At 35.5% G+C, this 19,772-nt stretch overlaps 2 protein-coding genes across 5 annotated transcripts in view; one reads left to right on the top strand and one right to left on the bottom strand.

Moving 5' to 3' along the window:
• The window catches only part of TMEM200A (transmembrane protein 200A), a 78,268-nt gene that overhangs the window by 39,868 nt on the left and 18,628 nt on the right, over positions 1-19,772 (bottom strand). The window lies entirely within an intron of this gene.
• On the top strand, positions 375-908 carry LOC119625193 (large ribosomal subunit protein uL23). Its single transcript, XM_038000920.2, has one exon. It carries the CDS (start codon positions 379-381, stop codon positions 847-849), a length of 471 nt encoding a protein of 156 aa, XP_037856848.1. The 5' UTR covers positions 375-378; the 3' UTR covers positions 850-908.

The raw sequence follows: 19,772 nt of genomic DNA, 5'->3' as shown, positions 1-19,772 counted from the left end.
TGCATGTTCTCACTTATAAGTAAGAGCTAAATGATGAGAACACATGGACACATAGAGAGGAACAACGCACACTGGGGCCTACTTGAGGTTGAAGGGTGGGAGGAGGGACAGATTCAGGAAAAATGACTAATGGGTACTAGACTTAATACCTAGGTGATGAAATAATCTGTATAACAAACCCTCATGACACAAGTTTATCTACGTAATAAGCCTGCACTTGTACCCCTGAACTTAAAATAAAAGTTTTTAAAACGCTGTAAGTCATGTTGAAAAAAAAAATAGCAAAATTAAAAATGGTTCCTGAAATAAGAAGGATTTACTCAAAAACTATAGATGATCCCAAGCTTTTTCACTGTAAAAATCCATGTTATCGACAAGATGGCGCCGAAAGCGAAGAAGGAAGCTCCTGCCCCTCCTAAAGCCGAAGCCAAAGCGAAGGCTTTAAAGGCCAAGAAGGCAGTGTTGAAAGGTGTCCACAGCCACAAAAAAAAGAAGATCCGCACGTCACCCACCTTCCGGCGGCCCAAGACACTGCGACTCCGGAGGCAGCCCAAATATCCTCGGAAGAGCGCCCCCAGGAGAAACAAGCTTGACCACTATGCTATCATCAAGTTTCCGCTGACCACTGAGTCTGCCATGAAGAAGATAGAAGACAACAACACACTTGTGTTCATTGTGGATGTTAAAGCCAACAAGCACCAGATTAAACAGGCTGTGAAGAAGCTCTATGACATTGATGTGGCCAAGGTCAACACCCTGATTCGGCCTGATGGAGAGAAAAAGGCGTATGTTCGACTGGCTCCTGATTACGACGCTTTGGATGTTGCCAACAAAATTGGAATCATCTAAACTAAGTCCAGCTGCCTAATTCTAAATATATATATATATATATCTTTTCAACATAAAAAAAAAAATCCATGTTATCAAATATTAGAAATTTTTCATTCAAAATTCTATAATTTTGAGCATATAATTTGCCTCTTCTAGTAATGTTCTGATTATATAAATAATCACCAATGTGAATCAGCAGGTTAAAAATACCTCAAAGTTAAAAAAAACTAATTCTGGATACCATTTATCAAAATAATAACAATAATTAAGAATAATTCATTATTACAGTATCTAAAATTTACTTGGTATGAAAGTGCTATCTTCTATGGTCATACATTCTGTCTGAACCCTGAAAAGAAAATCTGTGATCTACTGTCATCAAAATTAATTATAAAATGGCTTCTTATGAATATCTTGCTACATTTGTCAAAAGAGTTCAATTTAGTAATTAGTGATTATTAATGTAGTCAAATGACAGGTGTCCCTCAGAATGGAGGGGACCATCTTCTATCCAAATGCTTTTCCCTGTTAAAACAAGTGGCTTTACCTGGTGTTGCTGCACTTAGAGATATAAAGAAAGAAGCAGGACTGCCAGGGATGGAAACAGTATGAAATTATGCCACTGAAGATTTGGAGAATGGAGAGTGGTAACTGGAAGCAAGATGCAAAAATTGCAGTTAAAAGTGATATGGAGTCATAAAGAAAAGAGATGGAGATGGCCTCTTGCATACATGTAGATAACATAAAGAGGCTACATTTTTACAATAACAAGAAGTTATTTATGATATAATTTCTAATAGAGGATAGGGATATTTACAAATAAAATTTCGAATAGAGATTAGGGATATTTCACTTCATCTAACATACATACTTTAAATAAACTTTGTATATCAACTTTCTATAAAATTAGATAAGTTGAAAACCGAGGATTTATAGAAATTCCTTGAGTTTGTTATGAGTTGTTTAAACTGCACATGTTATATTCCTCTTTTGTGTCTGCAGTATATTCCACAGGTAGATAGCAAGAAAGAAAAGTCTTGGCTATGACATATGTTGAAGGATAGAAGCCAAAAGGAAAGGGAAATATCAAAGGTAGAGAAAGACAGGAATAATCGATAGAGTCAAGTTCTGGAAGAGAAGGTAAATATAGAATCTTGAGATAGAGACCCCAAGTAATTCTCATAAGTACAATAAAAAGTTCCTTTGTGGGTCTTATCCAGTTGGTAATAAATCCCTAATAACATAATAATAGATAAAATGATTGTGTTTTTTTATTTAGATCTACTGAGTGTCAACCTTTTTTTATTTTTTGCTCAACTGATTCCCATTTTCCATGAAGAGTGTTGTAGTCTCTCCTGAGGACACAGTGTTTCAATTTTTATTTCTTGGAAATTGCTTGTTGTGTTTCACTTTAAAGTTTTCATCATTTCATCATTTTTATGTCTTTTTTGTGTAATACTCTATTTGTTTATTATATGAACTATTCTTAAGGCAAACTGTGATATTTTTCCCATAAAAGCAAGTCATAAATTCATTCTTTTGAGTTTTGTAGTCATAGTAATAAAATCAAAAGCCTTAAGGTTTTTTTTTTTAAGACAGGCAGCTATGAAGATATACAATTTTAAACTCCTATAAGGCAAAGCTACCATAGTCAAATTTAGAGCACAAACAGCAAACAGAAAGAAACTGCATGACAGGCAAAGGTACACTGCCCCTACCATATAAAGACTTCTTAGAAATCAATGGTTTAAGAAAAACGGAAAAATAGGACATAAACAGGCAATTTACAAAAGAGAAAACCTGAAAAAAGCTAATAAACACACACACACACAAACATTAAAAAAGAAATACTAAGTAAATAAGTGAGATATCATTGTTTTTACCTATCAAATTTACACATTTAGAACAACTGAAAAGACTTATTGATAGCCAAGTATGGAAAAAGTGTGAAGTGGAAGTACAATGGGTACAAACTTTCAGGAAAACAACCTTGCAATACGTAATTCTTAAAAATGCATATAACCATAGACCCAATGAAGGTATTAAATATACAAAATTATTTGACAGGTACACAAAAATATATGTACAAGGACACCTGGTTGCAGCACTGTTTAATACAGTGAAAAAGAAAAAAGAAAAGACAAAAAATTAAAGAAAAAAGAAAGACAGAAAGGAAGAGAGAGAAAAAGAAAGCAAGAAAAAGAAAGTAGAAAGAAAAAGAAAGAGAAAGAAAGAAGAAAGAAAGAGAGGAGAGAGGGAGGAAGGGAGGGAGGAAGAAAGAAAGGAAGGGATCTAAAGGATCTGTAATAGGGATTAGTCTAATAATTTATGGTTCAGCTGAACAATGGAATACTATGAGGCTAATAAAAATAATAATTTACCGCTGTGAAAAGATGCCTTCCACATAGGAAGTGAAAAGGCAAGATATTAAACAGCATGACAGCTGAATACAGTGAGGTGGCACTCTGGGGTAAGATGGACCTCCTTGCTAGAAATACACAGAATTGCTAAATAAACTATAAAAACAAAAAAGGTTAATGCATAGCTAAGCTCTGATGATGAACAGAGACATCCCCACTCCCCATTTATTTCCAGAAATGAAGAGGTACCCAAAGTCAGAATGAAAAATTTCAGCTGATGTCAAGGCATCTCAGGGAAATTTCAGACCTAGATGTAAGGTCCATCACTTAATGACTAAATTTTGTTTATTTATTTGTTTGTCTGCTTCTGTAACAACTGTGTGGGGTCAGGTGGTGTGATGAGAAGGCCACACAAGGCAGGGGGTTGCACTTGGAACCCTAGAATAGAGTCTGTGCCCCAGACAGTCAATTATGCCAAAAAAGAGGCAGGAAAACTTCAGTCAATGGCTCAGTGAAACGACGAGGAAGCTTATCTTTGCCTGAAGCTCCAAGTGTGTGGCTAGGCAGAACCCAAGTTAAACTCTCCATGAAGTACGAAAATCTTATGTCACAAAATTATAGGGAAGAAAACTAATCTTGGACTAATGAAATCCCTTAAAACCCAGCAGAAATAAACGTGTCTATTGAAACAACCATAATTCAGGGCTTACATATGAAAATAGTTCCAGTTAAAGATAAGCTCATAATTTAAAAAAAAAAAAAAAAAAAATCATAGGAGCTAAACTGTTACTATGACAGAGTCAGGAGATTCCCCAAACAGTAGGACTCACAACCCCAAGAACTGGAGATAATTTTAAAAAATAGGAAAGTGACTAAAAGAGAGCTGTGGATGTGGTGAACAGGGAACACTTCTACACTGCTGGTGGGAATGTAAACTAATACAGCCACCATGGAAAGCAGTGTGGAGATTCCTTCAAGAACTAAAAGTAGGACTACCATTTGATCCAGCAATCCCACTACTGGGTATCTACCCAGGGGAAAAGAAGTCATCATTTGAAAAAGATACTTGCACATGCATGTTTATAGCAGCACAACTCACAATTGCAAAACTGTGGAGCCAACCCAAATGCCCATCAATCAATGAGTGGATAAAGAAACTGTGATATATATATGTGTGTGTGTGCGCGCGCGCACGTGCGTGTGTATGTATATGTGTATACATATATATGTGTGTGTATATGTATACATATATGATGGAATACTACGCAGTCATAAAAACGAATGCATTAACAGCATTTGCAATGACCTGGATGAGACTGGAAACTATTATTCTAAGTGATGTAACTCAGGAATAGAAAACCAAACATTGTATGTTCTCACTGATATGTGGGAGCTAAGCTATGAAGACGCAAAGGCATAAGAATGATACAATCGACTTTGAGGACTTAGGGGGAAGAGTGAGAGGGGGGCAAGGGATAAAAGACTACAAATATGGTGCAGTGTATATTGCTTGGGGGGGGTGGGTGCACCAAAATCTCACAAATCACTACTAAAGAACTTATGCAACCAATATCACCTGTACCCCAATAACTTAAGGAGAAATAAAAAATAATAAATTAGAATATAAATAGGGAAAAAATAAAATAAAAAATAAAAACTAGAAAACATAAGTAGAAAATAGTATACTATGAAAAAAGAAATGGTGTTTTTAAACAGAATTTGTCAAATGAAAAATATAATAATAATTAAAAGCTCAATGGCTGGATTAAGCTACAGATTAATCACTGCTAGGGATAAAAGTGGTGTACAAAGATGCTTCTGAGGAACATGCCATGAATAAAGAATTAGAAAACATAGTAGCTAATATCAAAAGGTTCAAATTGGTCTATTAAGAGTTTCTACAGGAAAGAATAGAAAGGATGGGAAAGAGGCAATTCAAAGACATGGAGGTTGAAAACTTCCACAGCTGATGGAAAACATGAATTAGCAGGTTGAAGAAATATACTAAGTTCTGAAGAACTTTTTTAAATGCATACTTACAATGAAGTAAAACATTACACAAGAAAAAGAGAAAATCTTGAAAACAACCAAAAAAAGGTTAAACACAAAGGAACATAATGTGAGTGAGTTTAGACTTTCTATAAGAAATTGTAGAGTCAGAAGTTAAAGGGAGTGGGAACTTCAAGGCGTTGAAGAAAAGGAACCATTAACAATACCTGCACAACCAGCTAAACTATCACTGAAGTTAGAGAAAAAAAAAACATATTTTCAGACAAACTAAAATTGTGTTTACACTCCTGATCTTCAATGAAATAACTACTATGAAATAACTACTAACGGATATACTTTAGTAGAAGGAAATTGAACCACAAAAAAAAATGAGATATGAGAGGCAATTGGGAACTAAGACAATGGTAACCACTAAATAGCAATAAGAATTTACTATGAAAATATTATAATATCATTAGATGGTGACAGCTCTCAAAAGAAGACATACGTGAAGTCAACAAATACATACATGAAAAAATGCTCATCATCACTAATCATCAGAGAAATGCAAATCAAAACCACAATGAGATACCATCTCACACCAGTCAGAATGGCCATTACTAAAAAAGTCATAAAACAACAGATGTTGGTGAGGTTGTGGATAAAAGGGAACACTTATACACTCCTGGTGGTAATGTGAATTAGTTCAGCCACTGTGGAAAGCAGTGTGGAGATTTCTCAAAGAACTTAAAACAGAACTGCCATTCAATCCAGCAATCCCACTACTGAGTATATACCCAAAAGAAAAGAAATCATTGTATCAAAAAAAAAGAACACATTCACTGGCATCTTCATTACAGTACTCTTCAGAATAGCAAAGACATGGAATCAACCTAGATGCCCATCAGTGGTAGACTGGATAAAGAAAATGTGGTACATATACACCATGGAATACTACACAGCCATACAAAAATTAAATAATGTCCTTTGCAATAACATGGATATAGCTGGAGGTCATTATCCTGAGAGAACTATGCAGGAATCAAAAACCAACCACATGTTCTCACTTCTAAACAGGAGCTAAACACTGAATACACATGGGCACAAATATGGGAACAACAGGCACTGGGGACTACTTGAGGGAGAAGGGTGGGAGGGAAACATGGGTTAGAAAACTATCTATCACGTACTATGTCACTACCTGGGTGATAAGATCATTTGTACACCAAACCTTAGCAACACGGAATTTACCCATGTTACAAACCTACAAATGAACCTAAAATGAAAGTTGAGAGAGAAAAAAGAAATATTTATAAAGAAAAATAACTCATGTAAAAATCTAGGGATATCCACTAAAATAAAAATATTACAATATTTTATATAATAATTATTAAATAATAATTATTATTTCAAAAGATATGATTATTATAAAAATGTATACCTTCCAAAGCAACAGAAGGAAAAAAATGAAAACCTATGAAAAGGTAATCAAAGCAATAAATAAACATATAAAAAGCCTGGTGAAAAGACGAACAAAACAGGATGGTGGAAATAAATCCAAATGCCTCAGTAATCATACTAAAACCACACATACTAAATTTCACAGATAAAAGCCAGAAATTTTCAGATTGGATTTCAAAAAAAACCCCACAAATTTAAAACATAAATGGCACAAAGTAAAAGAATGGAAAAAGATAAATACTAGCCAAAAGAAAGCTTGTATAGCAATATTAACATACAAAATAGACTCCAAAGAGGGGGGAAAAACATTATTAAGGATGAAAAGGATTTTTACATCATGGCAAAAGGAACAATTTGCCAGTAAAATATGATAATCTTAAATCTATATTTATCCAACAACATGAGTTTAAAATATAGAAAGCAAAAATGGACTGAGTTACAAAAAAAAAACTAATCCTTGTTAATGGGGATACAAATTGGTACAATCACTTTAAATTCCATATTTGCAATAATTATTTAAGTTTAAAGCTGCCCTTAATCTATGATTCTACTTGAAACTATAAATCCTAGGAAAACTTACATGAGTAAGGAGACATGATTCCTCTGCAATATTGTTTGTAATAAGGAAAAACTAAAAACAAATTATTAATAGTTGCCATCAATAAGGGATGGATGATACAATCATGTAATCTACACAGTAGTTTAAATAATCAGTTAGAGCTACAAGTATTAATCTGATTAAATTCAAAAATATATTTAATGACAAAATGTGCAAAGAGCATGTGAACTGGGAAATCATTTATGTAAACTAAAAAATACATAAGACAATACTATAAATAATTATAAGTACAAACATAGGAAGTAAAAGTATGAAGCAGAGGTGAAGGCTGCACAAGGTCCTACTGATTCTGAAGAGGGTGAAACACGCAATGCAGGGGGAAGAAGCCTCCTATAGTAGCTTCTGTATCCTCATTTTATTTCTTAAAAGGTATTTTTACAGTATTTTTTAATGACAAAATGTTAAATTTCACCTGGATGATGGGCACATAGGTGCCTTCTATCCTCTGTATATTTTTGTATACCTGAAATATTTCACTATTAAATATAAAACCTTACCATATTAAAAAGTATGGGTGATTTCACTTTTTAAAAATACACTAAGTATAAATGTGTGTGCATATATATACAATATGTGTGTATATATAATGTATATGGTTTTGATATTTTTAAAGGCTATGCTCAAAATACGGATAGATTACTGCCAATTTTTATTTACTTCTTTATATTTTTTCCTAATTATCTGATTTTTTAAAAAAGAAAAATATTATCCTCTTAAAACCAAGGTAACAACAAGCAGAACAAATCCCCTCCTTTCCTCCTGAGATATTTTATTCTTTACAACCTTTATCTCACCAACTGAAAATATTCTTAGTTTAAAAAAAAAAAAAAAACAGACTGGTCAGAATCCAAAATAAGTTCTGAGTCATTTTTTGAAACTCCAATAAAAATATAAGCAAACAAAAATACATAAATAAAAAACTAGTGCAAATGGTTTTTCTTCAGTTTTTAAAAATCTCTATCATCACTAGCATTTTCAGAGCACCCATTACATGCAAGCAACTGCTGGCCCCATGTTCATAAGCATTAGAAATACTGACATAATAGATAAAAAGTCTGAGAGTAGAGAAATTTGTGAAAGTTTTAGCTGATATTTTTAGGCAAAAAGAAAAATAAACCATATTGGCTTTGCATACAGTTTATAACTAAAGCATGTCTAAGAATGTTCTTTGAAAATGATTCCAACATCAAGTATCCCTTTTCACTATTTTCATATTTACTCCAGAGAGAAAGATGGAGCTGCTTAAATGTTAAGTTTTAGCCACGAAAGGCACTATGACAAACTGGATAGCCAAGCCCTCTTTAGAACTGCCATCACAAAATGATTGTCTTAAATGACCACAGCATTATTACCTCAGTATTAAACTGCCGTTAAGTGTAACACTTGCTTTCAATTCAACGACTTTGATCCACCTTGAATTACCTTCTTGGATACGTAATGCAATCCCATCAAGAAAGTGTGTGGGATGAGCCTGTTCTGTCATCGTTAACAAACAAAACCTTCTCCATCTGACCAGTGATCTAAAAGCAATTCTTATGAACAGAAATTTCGTTCTTTAACAATTTATTTTTTTAATCACTTCCTAATATCAGCTTTAATGAAAGCTTTTTTAAAAAAAATTACTTAACTGACTACTTAAGATTCTCAACCATACTTGAAACATTTTCAGGGCTACTTTACCTCAAATTAGTTGTTTAGATGGTCTCTGAAGAGACCATTTTTGAGATCTGTTCTTTCTTAGTATGCCTTCACAAATCTGCTATTAATGTTTCAGAAAGTTTAATAGAACAGACTGTCCAGGGCAGGCTATTGGAGCTGCTTTTCCACAACCTCCAAAATTACAGATTGATTTTGACACGGACTCTTCAACTAAGGGTTCCATCCCACTTGGGAAAGGGAAAAACTACTGAAATGACCTCTTTTCTAGGCAACTCAGTCTAGCTAGAGGATTTATAAGCAATCCAACCAGTACGGCTGGATAGCTTGTCAGAATCTTTTGTGTGCGTGTTTCTAAGGGAAAGGGGGAGTGGAATTTTTCCCATCCTATATGCAGGAAGGAGCTATGAAGATAGGTATTGAGTAGACCTAATACATATTTCCTGAGTGTCTACTACTTTCAAGACATTGCAATGCAGTGAAAATAACACAGGACAAAGAAAGAAGACTAGGATACTGATGGAGGCTCTATCAGGAGGCTCCTGAATGGTTAGCTGGGTGGACTTGAGCAAGCCATCTAATTGTTCCTGGCCTCAATTTCCAGAGAAATAGGCAATAGACCACACGAACTTTCATATCCTTACCTTCATACAAGTTTCAGATTCTGTGATTCACTGTTCACTAAAGGGCCTTAAGACTTTTGCAAGAAGGCAAGTAAACCATGCCCACTATCCTCTGTTTACCCTGTACCATACCTTCTATTCCAGAGAGATAGCTTCTAACATCTCATGCATGCCTACTGGAAGCTCCAGAATGTAAACGTAGTCTTCAATTCAGTGCTTTGTATGTACCTTTTGACATCTTAACAAATGCATGAGGGATGCCAAAAAATAAATTAGCAAGGGTTTTGTCAGCCAGACATGAAGAGAAGAGGATAATCTTTGCCAAAAAATGTCCTCCCACATACACAGAAACTGGTAATTGGAAGTAAGAGGAATCCCCCACCTCCCCAGAGCAGACTGTGCAGAGGCGGGCGCCCCTGCCAATATTCGAGCCTCTGCCAAAAGCAGAAGCAGCGTGGGGACAGAAGAAAGCTCTGCCACCCCTGCCACTCTGAGTATTTACGGGGATACATTCCAGCTTCCAACAGAAACCTGCTGGCAGAGGTAAGTATTCCCTTCTGTGGGTGCGGAAGGAATTTCAATATGACGGTTGTGAAACAGCAAAAATCACATCAAGCCTTGATAAAGGTTCTTTTTTGCATAGCAGTTCAGCATTTCTCTTTAAGCAGTCTCAGACTTACAGACTCTAGGCTGGGTTCAAGAGAAGGATGTTGACTCCCTCAAAACAGAACAATCAAGATCCAAATCTTCTGATGTTGGTATAAGGTTTTGAGAAATGGACAAATACTGACTTCAAACCCTAACAATGAAATCCTAAGTACAGTTTATTGAATCACTAAATACAACCAGGGATGTGATTCATTGCTATTTCACCTCAACAGCAAAGCAGTGTAAAATAATGGGAACAGAAACTCATTCATTATTCCAATCAAAGAGGCATATGTGATATTCAATCTGTAGGATCAAGACAGGAAGAAAACTCCTTACTCAAAGGGTGGGATGAGATTTCAATAAATAAACCATGGTTAAAGATGTTTCAAATGCAATTTTAAAGATGATTTGGAAAATGTAGCAACTGTTTTCTGGACCAAAGAGAATAACATGGTTGCTTTGAAGAAATCATGGCATAAAATGGTTAGTGATGTTACTAAATGGTGTTTTGGTCATCTCTACAGTGCTGAGAAAACTGTACACCATTTTTTTTTACATGATGGACCTGGAAAACAATCTTGAAAAAAGAACTCTTGAGATTATTGTTTTTTGCAGCAAACTAATCTACAAATTATGCTTACATAGAAAATGACAAAACACTATCACCATGGATGGCTGAAGCAACGTGATCCCAACCCATTCAGACCCCTTGAACATGATCTTTGCTCAGGCTCACATGTGAAGCCATGTTGACACTGGAGTACTTAAGACTGATGTAACACATCTGCCCATTGCACACCCACCTCTGATATTTTAACTGGTCATTTCTGGCCCATAATCAATGATGTGACAATATTTGTTGAAAAATTACTTCATTTCTATTGCCATAACACTAGGTATATATTTTTAAATAGCACTCTATTGTTAGAATTAATTTTTTTTATCTTCTGGTATTTCTACCTTACAAGATCAAATTCCTTAATATTAGGGACAATTAAAGAAGACAGCATGACTTAATACCCAGATCCCTTGGTCTTCCTCTCTCTACTACCTATTTCCGATTGACTTACTCAGCTAAGACCTCGGACAAGATCCCAGCTTTTAGCTTCTCTTTGGGTATCTACTGATCTCTCTGTTCTATCCAACAGAGATGCCTGCATGGTTTCTTCATTCATAATTTGGCTGGTTAATTCCATCAATGAACTCTTAAACAATTTTGCTTCTATGATTTTGTAAGTCTATACTGTCTGATTCAATCTTATGGAATCCTAGCTATATTCAACTACAAATAGTTATTAAACACCTACTACATGTCAAGAAATGTACTACTCACTGTAAAAACCAAAATAAATGAGGTACCAAAATGAATGAGATGTCAAAAACTCACAATTTAGTGAAGGAAATAAATCAAGAAACACAAGTTATGCATGGTAAGTGCTAGAAAGTACAGGTGCACAGAGTGTTATTGTGTTATTGTGGTAAGATCTCAGGGAAGGGTGGTTAGGTGATGCTTCTAAGATGAAGAAATGCTTGAGCTGTATCTTAAAAATGAGTACATGTTAGCTCAACAAAGAGAAGAAAAACAGGAGGGAACAGCTAACACAAAGGCATAGAATCACGTTGGGATTCGATTTACTAGGCGATGGGAGACACTAAAAAATGTATTTCTGTCCAGGCATCAAGAAAATGGACAGATAGGCTGACAGTGAAACTGGAGGTGGAAAGGCTTGTTAAGAGGCTACTGCTATAATGATTTGGGCAAGAAAGGTTCAAGGCCTGCACTGAAGCCATTGCAGTGGAAATGAAATGGGTAAGAATGAACTGTGCATACTGCACTGAAATGGGAGGCAGGATAAAGAAAATGTAGAAACTTGTTGGGTGGGAACAGGGAAATAGTGAGGGCAAAAGTAAGAAATGGCTCTCAAGTATTTGGTTAAAGCTTGTTTTGAGATAATAACATCTACTTTTATTAAACAGGCTATGCATTGTTTTCTAGGTGATTTATACGCATTGTCTCATTAAGTAATTTACATGCATCACCTAATTTGATAGTCACAATAACACTGGAAGATCAGTATCAATTTGACAGATAAGGAAAATGAGATGGAGGGTAGGTAATCTGTACAAGGTCACTGGGTTATTAAATAGCAAAGCAAGATTCTCGCTCCAGAACCCCTACACCATTCCCTGGGATAAAGAATCTTGAAGGAAGTTTAAAAGAAGTTAAATAAGATGGTGAGTTTAGTTTTATGCATACTGGGTTTCTGTTTCCGGAGCTTGTGAAATATACAAGAGGAGACTTCTAGTAATACTATGAGCTAACAGGTAGGTTCTAAGCTAGAGATAATATATTTGGGGATCTTCAGGTTATTTGTTGGAGCCTGGGTATGGGAATTGCTACAGAGTTTAAGAGAGAGGGAGAGAGAGAGAGAGAAAGATGCCTTTAATTTCTGCCTGGTCCTTAAAGCCTAACATCTCAGGTATCCAATCCCAGATTACCCTTTTCTTTGAGTGAACACATTGTCTAATTATATCAATGATGGGGCATGGGCAAGGGAAATATCTGAGACAGTGGTGGCATTAATGGTTTCCGGAAAGAAATCTGAGGTTATGGTGAGTCCTTGCCCTTTTGGTCCAGAAGAAAATAAAAATCCACTGCATATAATGAACCAACATAGGTATTATAACTGATAACTAAGTATTTCTTAAGCGTTTTTCTTTCCACATTTATCGCACTTCTATGGGTGTCCAAGCTGTGGCGCCAGAGAAAGACATCACACTACCCTCTAGGGGCTGGCAGTCTGGTGAGAAGGGGCGCAGGTAAACTGACATTTACATCACAAAGCAGTGACTGCTGTATGTATGTAGTGGTTCTCATTCTGAGGCATTTTTGTCCCCCAGAGGACACTAGGCAATGTCTGGAAACATTTTTTTGCTTCAAGTTGGGGTAGAGCACTACTAGCACATAGTAGGTAGAGGTTACAGATGGAGCTAAACACCCTACAATGCATAAAAGTTATTCAGTCCAAATTATCAATAGTGTAGAGGCTGAGAAACCCTATTGTGATAAAGGTGAGCTGACAGAGAGCAGAGCAGTGAACAAAAACCCAAAGGTGCCTGGGAGATTCAAAGCAGCCTCACCAACATGGAAGCTGACTTTAGAAGGAGCAATTTCCCAAGCTAATATTTCAATACCTGATTCTAGCAGATATCTCCTCCTTGCTTTGCAGTATTTGCTTTTCATAGTCTCACTCCATAACAGTATCAAGTAAGAAATACCATTATATGCAACACATTCCCCTCCATGCTATGGAGGAGAAATATTCATGAAAAAGACAGGATTTGTAGCTTTAAGGGTATAAAGAATACTCAGGTTTGTCAAGCTTTTTAACATACTTTATCATTTAATCCTCAGCAGTCCTATCAAGTAGGCAGTACTAGTTTCACTCTGTAAAGTCAGAAAGAGCTCACTGAGATTAAATGACATACTGTAGCCCACATAGGGCTGCTACATTCAGATGATATGGTAAAAAGCCGTGGTCATTTCACCAAAACACAACACATTTGAATTTGCTCTACAGCTACGGTTACACAACTTCAGAATGCTTCTTGGTTAAAACTATAATAGATGGCACAGAGGTATAATGAGATCTTATTTCTCCAACATTCAAACCACTGAGATTAATTAAACAAAACTGTATGACTTATAATCATATTTATCAGATCCTGAGATTCAGCAAATGAAAAAACAGTTAAATTATATTCAAAAATAATTTGGGGGTTGTTGTGCATTTCATTTTTTATACATTTTTTTTTGAAAATTGATAAGCATTTACAGAAATTCATGGTTAAACAGAACATCTCAGAAACCAAAACACATTTCTGGCCATTCTTGACAAGAACTTGTAAGCAAAATAACTTTTATTAGTAACTCTTAGGTATCAACGTGCCCAATTTTTACATGGCTATTTACTCTCACAAAGTAAAACACATTAACAAAGAACTGGATGGGGATCCTAGAACTTTAACAATGGAAGCCCATGTAATAAAATGAACCCAGGGAATCTCGAACTGAGTCCCTGAATTAGCACAACTGGCCTGGAAGTTTTACTGAATACTTTTGAAATTTCTGAGAAAATCTGAAGTTCTGTGGATCTCTCTGAACCCACAGATGCTGTTAAAATCTGGCCTGTGATATTATGTATCTAAAATTAATGATATCTCAAAATTCTAACAAACTATATTATTGCTTCATTCTATTCAAAATATTTTGGTAGAGGGTCCTAGGATACATATTAACTGTATCACTTTCAAGCTCATAACCTCTTTTTTCTCTCAAATTGTTCCTTACATAGGATATAGAGTTGTGAGTTGAGGGAAGAAGCGACACAGTATCAAAACAGACTGCCCATTTCAAAATCTATACTGGACCTTCTGGTCAGTGCACTACAGGAGAGAGTGCCCAGGGCTGGAAATCAAGAGAGCCCATAACTGCTTCTGCTTCTACTCATATCTTGTTGTGTGACTGGGTAAAAGCTGTGTCATTTCACCAAAAACATTTAGTATTTTTATCAATACTAAATCTTCATTTGCTCATCTGTAAAATCAGGGGACTATATTATAAGATCTTCTAATCTATCCAAATTTAACAATCTATAGTTTGAATCTAAAACTGTATTTTACAGTTCTACTTTGTTGAGAGTCAAAGACAATGTCTTTGACTTATCTAAAGATAATGGAGCTAGACCGTAGTGCTACTTTCATATTATATTTATTTTATATTTTCTATAAAATTCATTTTATCTTATACTTATTCAAGAAATCATTGTTCAAAACATGATTTAGGTTTTGTAAATAATTTCTCTTAAATGTACTAATTGATGTTAAAATTACTGCCACTTGCTGATGTTCCAAATGTCATGAGTTAGGTGATTTTATAAACGCACTTATCTGCAGTGGTTGATGCAATTCCCACAAACTGGGGGAATGATACTTTCTATAAGGATATTCTAATGTTTTATTTTTTCATTCTTGTCAAGTTTAGTATTTACATTTGAGTAATGCACTAGACTTGCTGTAAAAATAATCTATATATTTACAAATATAAAAATGAATAGCCATCATTTCTGATAACAAGATTGAGAAATATGATTATCTACTTATGCCACTCAGCAAAAGAACCAATCATCTTATTAGAAATAGAAAAAAAGGATATATAAATTTAGATTATGAAGTAGTGTGCATGAATGAAAACATGTACAAGCAAGAATCCACATTTAACATCTACACAAACAGAACTTGCCTAAGCAATGAATTGTCACACCCTGAGGTTATGCCTCATGTTCCTTATTGAGGACAGATATAACACCTCTCTTGATAATTCATTCCAGGGGGTTATCAAGTTGGGAAACATCCACATAGCTAATATCCTAATGTTGTAGTTTATTTCCTTTTTAACTGGTTATTCACTGGTAGATATCTGAGTCCTACAGCATCTGAAAGCCACTGTTATAAGCCTTCTCTTCTCCAGAATAATCCTAGTTCCTTTCACATTTTCCAACTTCTTAATCAAGCCTTATTGCTTGCCTAGAACTTCAACTCCTTCACTTCCTTCTTTTTGGTTAACTACTAAAACCGACACAGGAATCTCCAAGGGATCTCCACTAGTGCAGAGTATAATAAACTTACTAAGCTTTAAACTGTTATTCTCCCCTTTCCTAAGAGGCATTTGCCATGCTACCTTTGACTCCTATACAATTCATCATGAAAACTTCCACCTGGGAAAGGAAAATTATTTTGAGAATCAGAGACTAACCATAAATCAATTCTCTAAGACTTAGGAATACCTACCCTTACACTTCTATATTCTTTCCTACCTTCAAAAAGGCAAACAGGATTTTAAAAGCTTTTTAAGAGAAAAGACACCAGAAATTGGATAGGGCTCTAAACCACTCTAGTAAGAAATTTTAAACCTAAATATTCTCAAGTCTATTTGCCAAAGAGCCTCATGCATAACTGTTTTGGGGAAACATAATTAAGAGTATGGAAACTAAGTTACAATTTCAATCTAGAATTCCCTTAACATATTTGAGTTCTGTTGGTTTAAGCAAATGCAAACAAGACTTAAGAAGCCGTGTGGCCAAGTCCACATGATGGCATTCAAACAGAAAAGAAAAGGGTTGTTTACCCTTTTAAGAACTCTATCCAGGCTGGGCGTGGTGACTCATGCCTGTAATCCCAGTACTTTAGGGGGCCGAGGTAGGTGGATCACCTGAGGTCAGGAGTTCGAGACCAGCCTGGCCAACATGGTGAAACTCCATCTCAACTAAAAATACAAAAATTAGCCAGGCATGATGAAGGGTGCCTGTAATCCCAGCTACTCGGGAGGCTGAGGTGGGAGAATCACTTGAACCTAAGAGGCAGAGGTTGCAGTGAGCTGAGATCGTGCCATTGCACTCCAGCCTGGATGACAGAGTGAAAGTCTGCCTAAAAAAACGAAAACAAACAAACAAAACAACAACAACAAAAAAAACCGAAAGCAACTCTATCCAAATAAAAATATCCATTCTGCTACAAAAGAATTATGGGAGATTTTGCAGTAGCCTTTAATGCTGTTATATTATTTTTACTATAAACACAGGTAAAAAACATTCTTTCCATTTGGGCGTCTCAGTGTCTTGCACTACCACCTTCATATAAGAAACACATATTGCCACCAAATGATAGAATTAGAAAGAATCTTAAAGGTCAAGTCCTCTTAGCATTGATAATTAAAGACCCTCTTCTGCCCACTCACTTCAATAGCATTAAAGGATTATTGATGAATGAACTGTGTGACTGCCTCCACCACAACTGGAAGGTTTCAGGTTTAGAAATAGGTTCTCCATGAAACAGTGCCTGGGAGTACTGCAGGAGTGCCTTATAAAAAGATCTGGCTTCTAAATGATGCTGGCGAAGAAAAAGGAATACACCTTTGAGCACAGTTTTAAAGTAACAGTATGTTAATGCAAGGCAAATTTGTTTTATTTGAAAATGTCCCAAGTTCCTATCTGTTGAGAAGACATTCTTACTATTTCTTGGGGGTTTTTTGGTTTGTTTGCTGGAATTTTTTGGTGAAAACAGACTCTCAATGCTAATCACCCAGAGTATCTTTTAAACATCCATGGTTTCCTTTCTGCACTGAAGTTGATGTTTGAAAGGGGTAAAGATTGGAACAATTTTGCATCCATGTGGAAGGAAAAACCAGACATCTAAGATGAAGAGGGTAGAGCTTTCCTAATCTCTTCCCTAGATTCTCTCTAGTGGTCTAAAAAGATCATCAATTTCAATTCCCACATGCCAGTCTTTGGCTGACAATAACATACTTTCCTTTAGTGACTCTAAGAGTAGCTTATAAAAGGTGCATCTTTAGAGCAATCACAGTTTGCTCTGACAAGCAGAATTTTGGTCCATAGCAGTTTTCAGCCCTGTTCTAAGCAAACTCAGTGGCTACCCCTTTTAGCAAAGAAGACTTTGAAACACTCAAGTGCTGCACACAGAAAATACTCCTACATATCCCGACCCTTCCTCTGAGCATCAGTGAATGAGATTGGTCCCTGTTCAAGCTACTGGATTTACTGTATTGGAGATCATTTATCTTAGAGGTATGGGGCTGGGATTACTCAGGGAATGAAAACCAAAAAGCTCTCTCAATACAATAGATTATTTTCTCCCAAAACTGAATGTTAGTTGTTTTATAAACCAAGTTACACACCTAGACACATACACACAGTAAAATAAAGAATAGAGAAAAATCCTAGATAATTCAAGTTTAAGAGTCCCCTTACAAACACACAAAACAATTTTCTTCAGGATATCAACATTATTTCAGAAACATGGGATTTTCTTCTTCAACTGAAGGATAATTTTCTCAACTGTTCATTTTGCATTTCAAGGCACCTTTTGCCAAAGGGCAAAAGGTGATCCCTAAAAATTCATCTGCAAATTATTTCTGTAGTTTATGTAAAATAATATGAGATTACATAGCATCATGAAATGGTTAATGCTCAGACTCCTAGAGAAGGTTTTCAAAAAGAAAAACAGCATGAAAGATTACAGGTTACAAGGTTATAAACCTCCTTTTATTCCAAGCAGAACAAATATAATTTTGAAATTACAGAAGAGCAAAGAAAATTATTTTTTTCTGTAGACAATGAGCTTCTAATTAAGGGCCTTTTCTCTTAGGGATTTGTGTGGAGAGAAAACAATGAGAGGAATGAGGAGCAGTCTTGATAACAACAGCCTACTCTATAAAATGACCTATACAATTATTTTTACAGTGAGTGTTTCACCAGAGCAGAGACCTATCTCTATCTCAATTTAAAAGTGCTTATTGCAAGGAACTTTGAAATGTCCAAATAAGACATCTGGTTTATTTAACCAAGCTAAAGAAAGAATTGCCTGACAAAGTCCCACAAATAAACTTTGTTAGCTCACTGGAAGAATAAACCCATTACAAAAATCATCATAAAAAGTCACCATCCAGGTGATCAGTCTCCCAGCTCCCTGACGTCATTCCCTGCTGTCGCTCACCTCCAGAGCCAGGTGTCCCAGGAAACCCTGGCTCTCTTCAGTCCTTTTCAGTGGTTCTGTGTGCTAAGAAGTTAAGAATTTTTATTGTGTGAGCTCCATAACTGACAATGTCGCAAATTTAAATGCATGAAGCATAATGTCAACAAGCCAAATCCTCTTTCTACTTTTTTCTGTCTGACTACTTTCTTCCACATTTATATCCAAAAAAATATATTAGAAATGACTGAAGGGTCATGTATTTCTTTCTGCCACCGGATGAGATGCTATGATAGAGATAAATCCATTTGCAAAAAGATAATAAATAAATGTACTCCAAATGTAAATTTTTGTATATTAGAAGAAAAGCAAAAACAATCCCAAACTGTCTAACATCCTCAAACTTCTGAAGAAAATGAAAAAAATATATATATTTCAGGAAATTTTATAGGAGCATTATCTACCCATTGACCAGTTCACTGTAATGTGATTTGACCATCACTTCAAAGGTTAAGCTTGATAGAAAATACAAAATATCTAATGACACATATCGGAGACATGCTATGCCTTTCTGAATCAAGGAAACTTCAAAGGAAAGTTTGAAGTGTCACAAGAATTAACATTTCTTTTTTTTATTAATTAAAAACAATAATTTTCTGGCCAGGCAAGATGGATCATGCCTATAATTCCACAACTTTGGGAGGCCAAGGTAGGAGGATCACTTGCGGTCAGGAGTTCAGGACCAGCCTTGGCAACACAGCAAGACCCCATCTCTACAAAACATTAAAAAATTCACCGGGTGTGATGGCATACACCTGTAGTCTCAGTTACTCAGGAGGCTGAGACAGGAGGATTACTTGAGCACAGGTGTCTGAGGGTACAGTGAGCTATGATCATGCCACTACTTTCTGGCCTGGGTGACAGAGTAAAAACCTTTAAATAAATAAATAAAACAAAAATAAAAATACAGGTAACAGGACATTATACAGCCTTTAGAAAGGCATGTTTACAAAAATTTCAGTTACATGATAAATG

The sequence above is a fragment of the Chlorocebus sabaeus genome, chromosome 13, assembly GCF_047675955.1.
Source record: "Chlorocebus sabaeus isolate Y175 chromosome 13, mChlSab1.0.hap1, whole genome shotgun sequence".
Lineage (NCBI taxonomy): Eukaryota > Metazoa > Chordata > Mammalia > Primates > Cercopithecidae > Chlorocebus > Chlorocebus sabaeus.
Note: the sequence above shows the minus strand (reverse complement) of the source record. Positions and strands in the feature narration are given on the sequence as shown.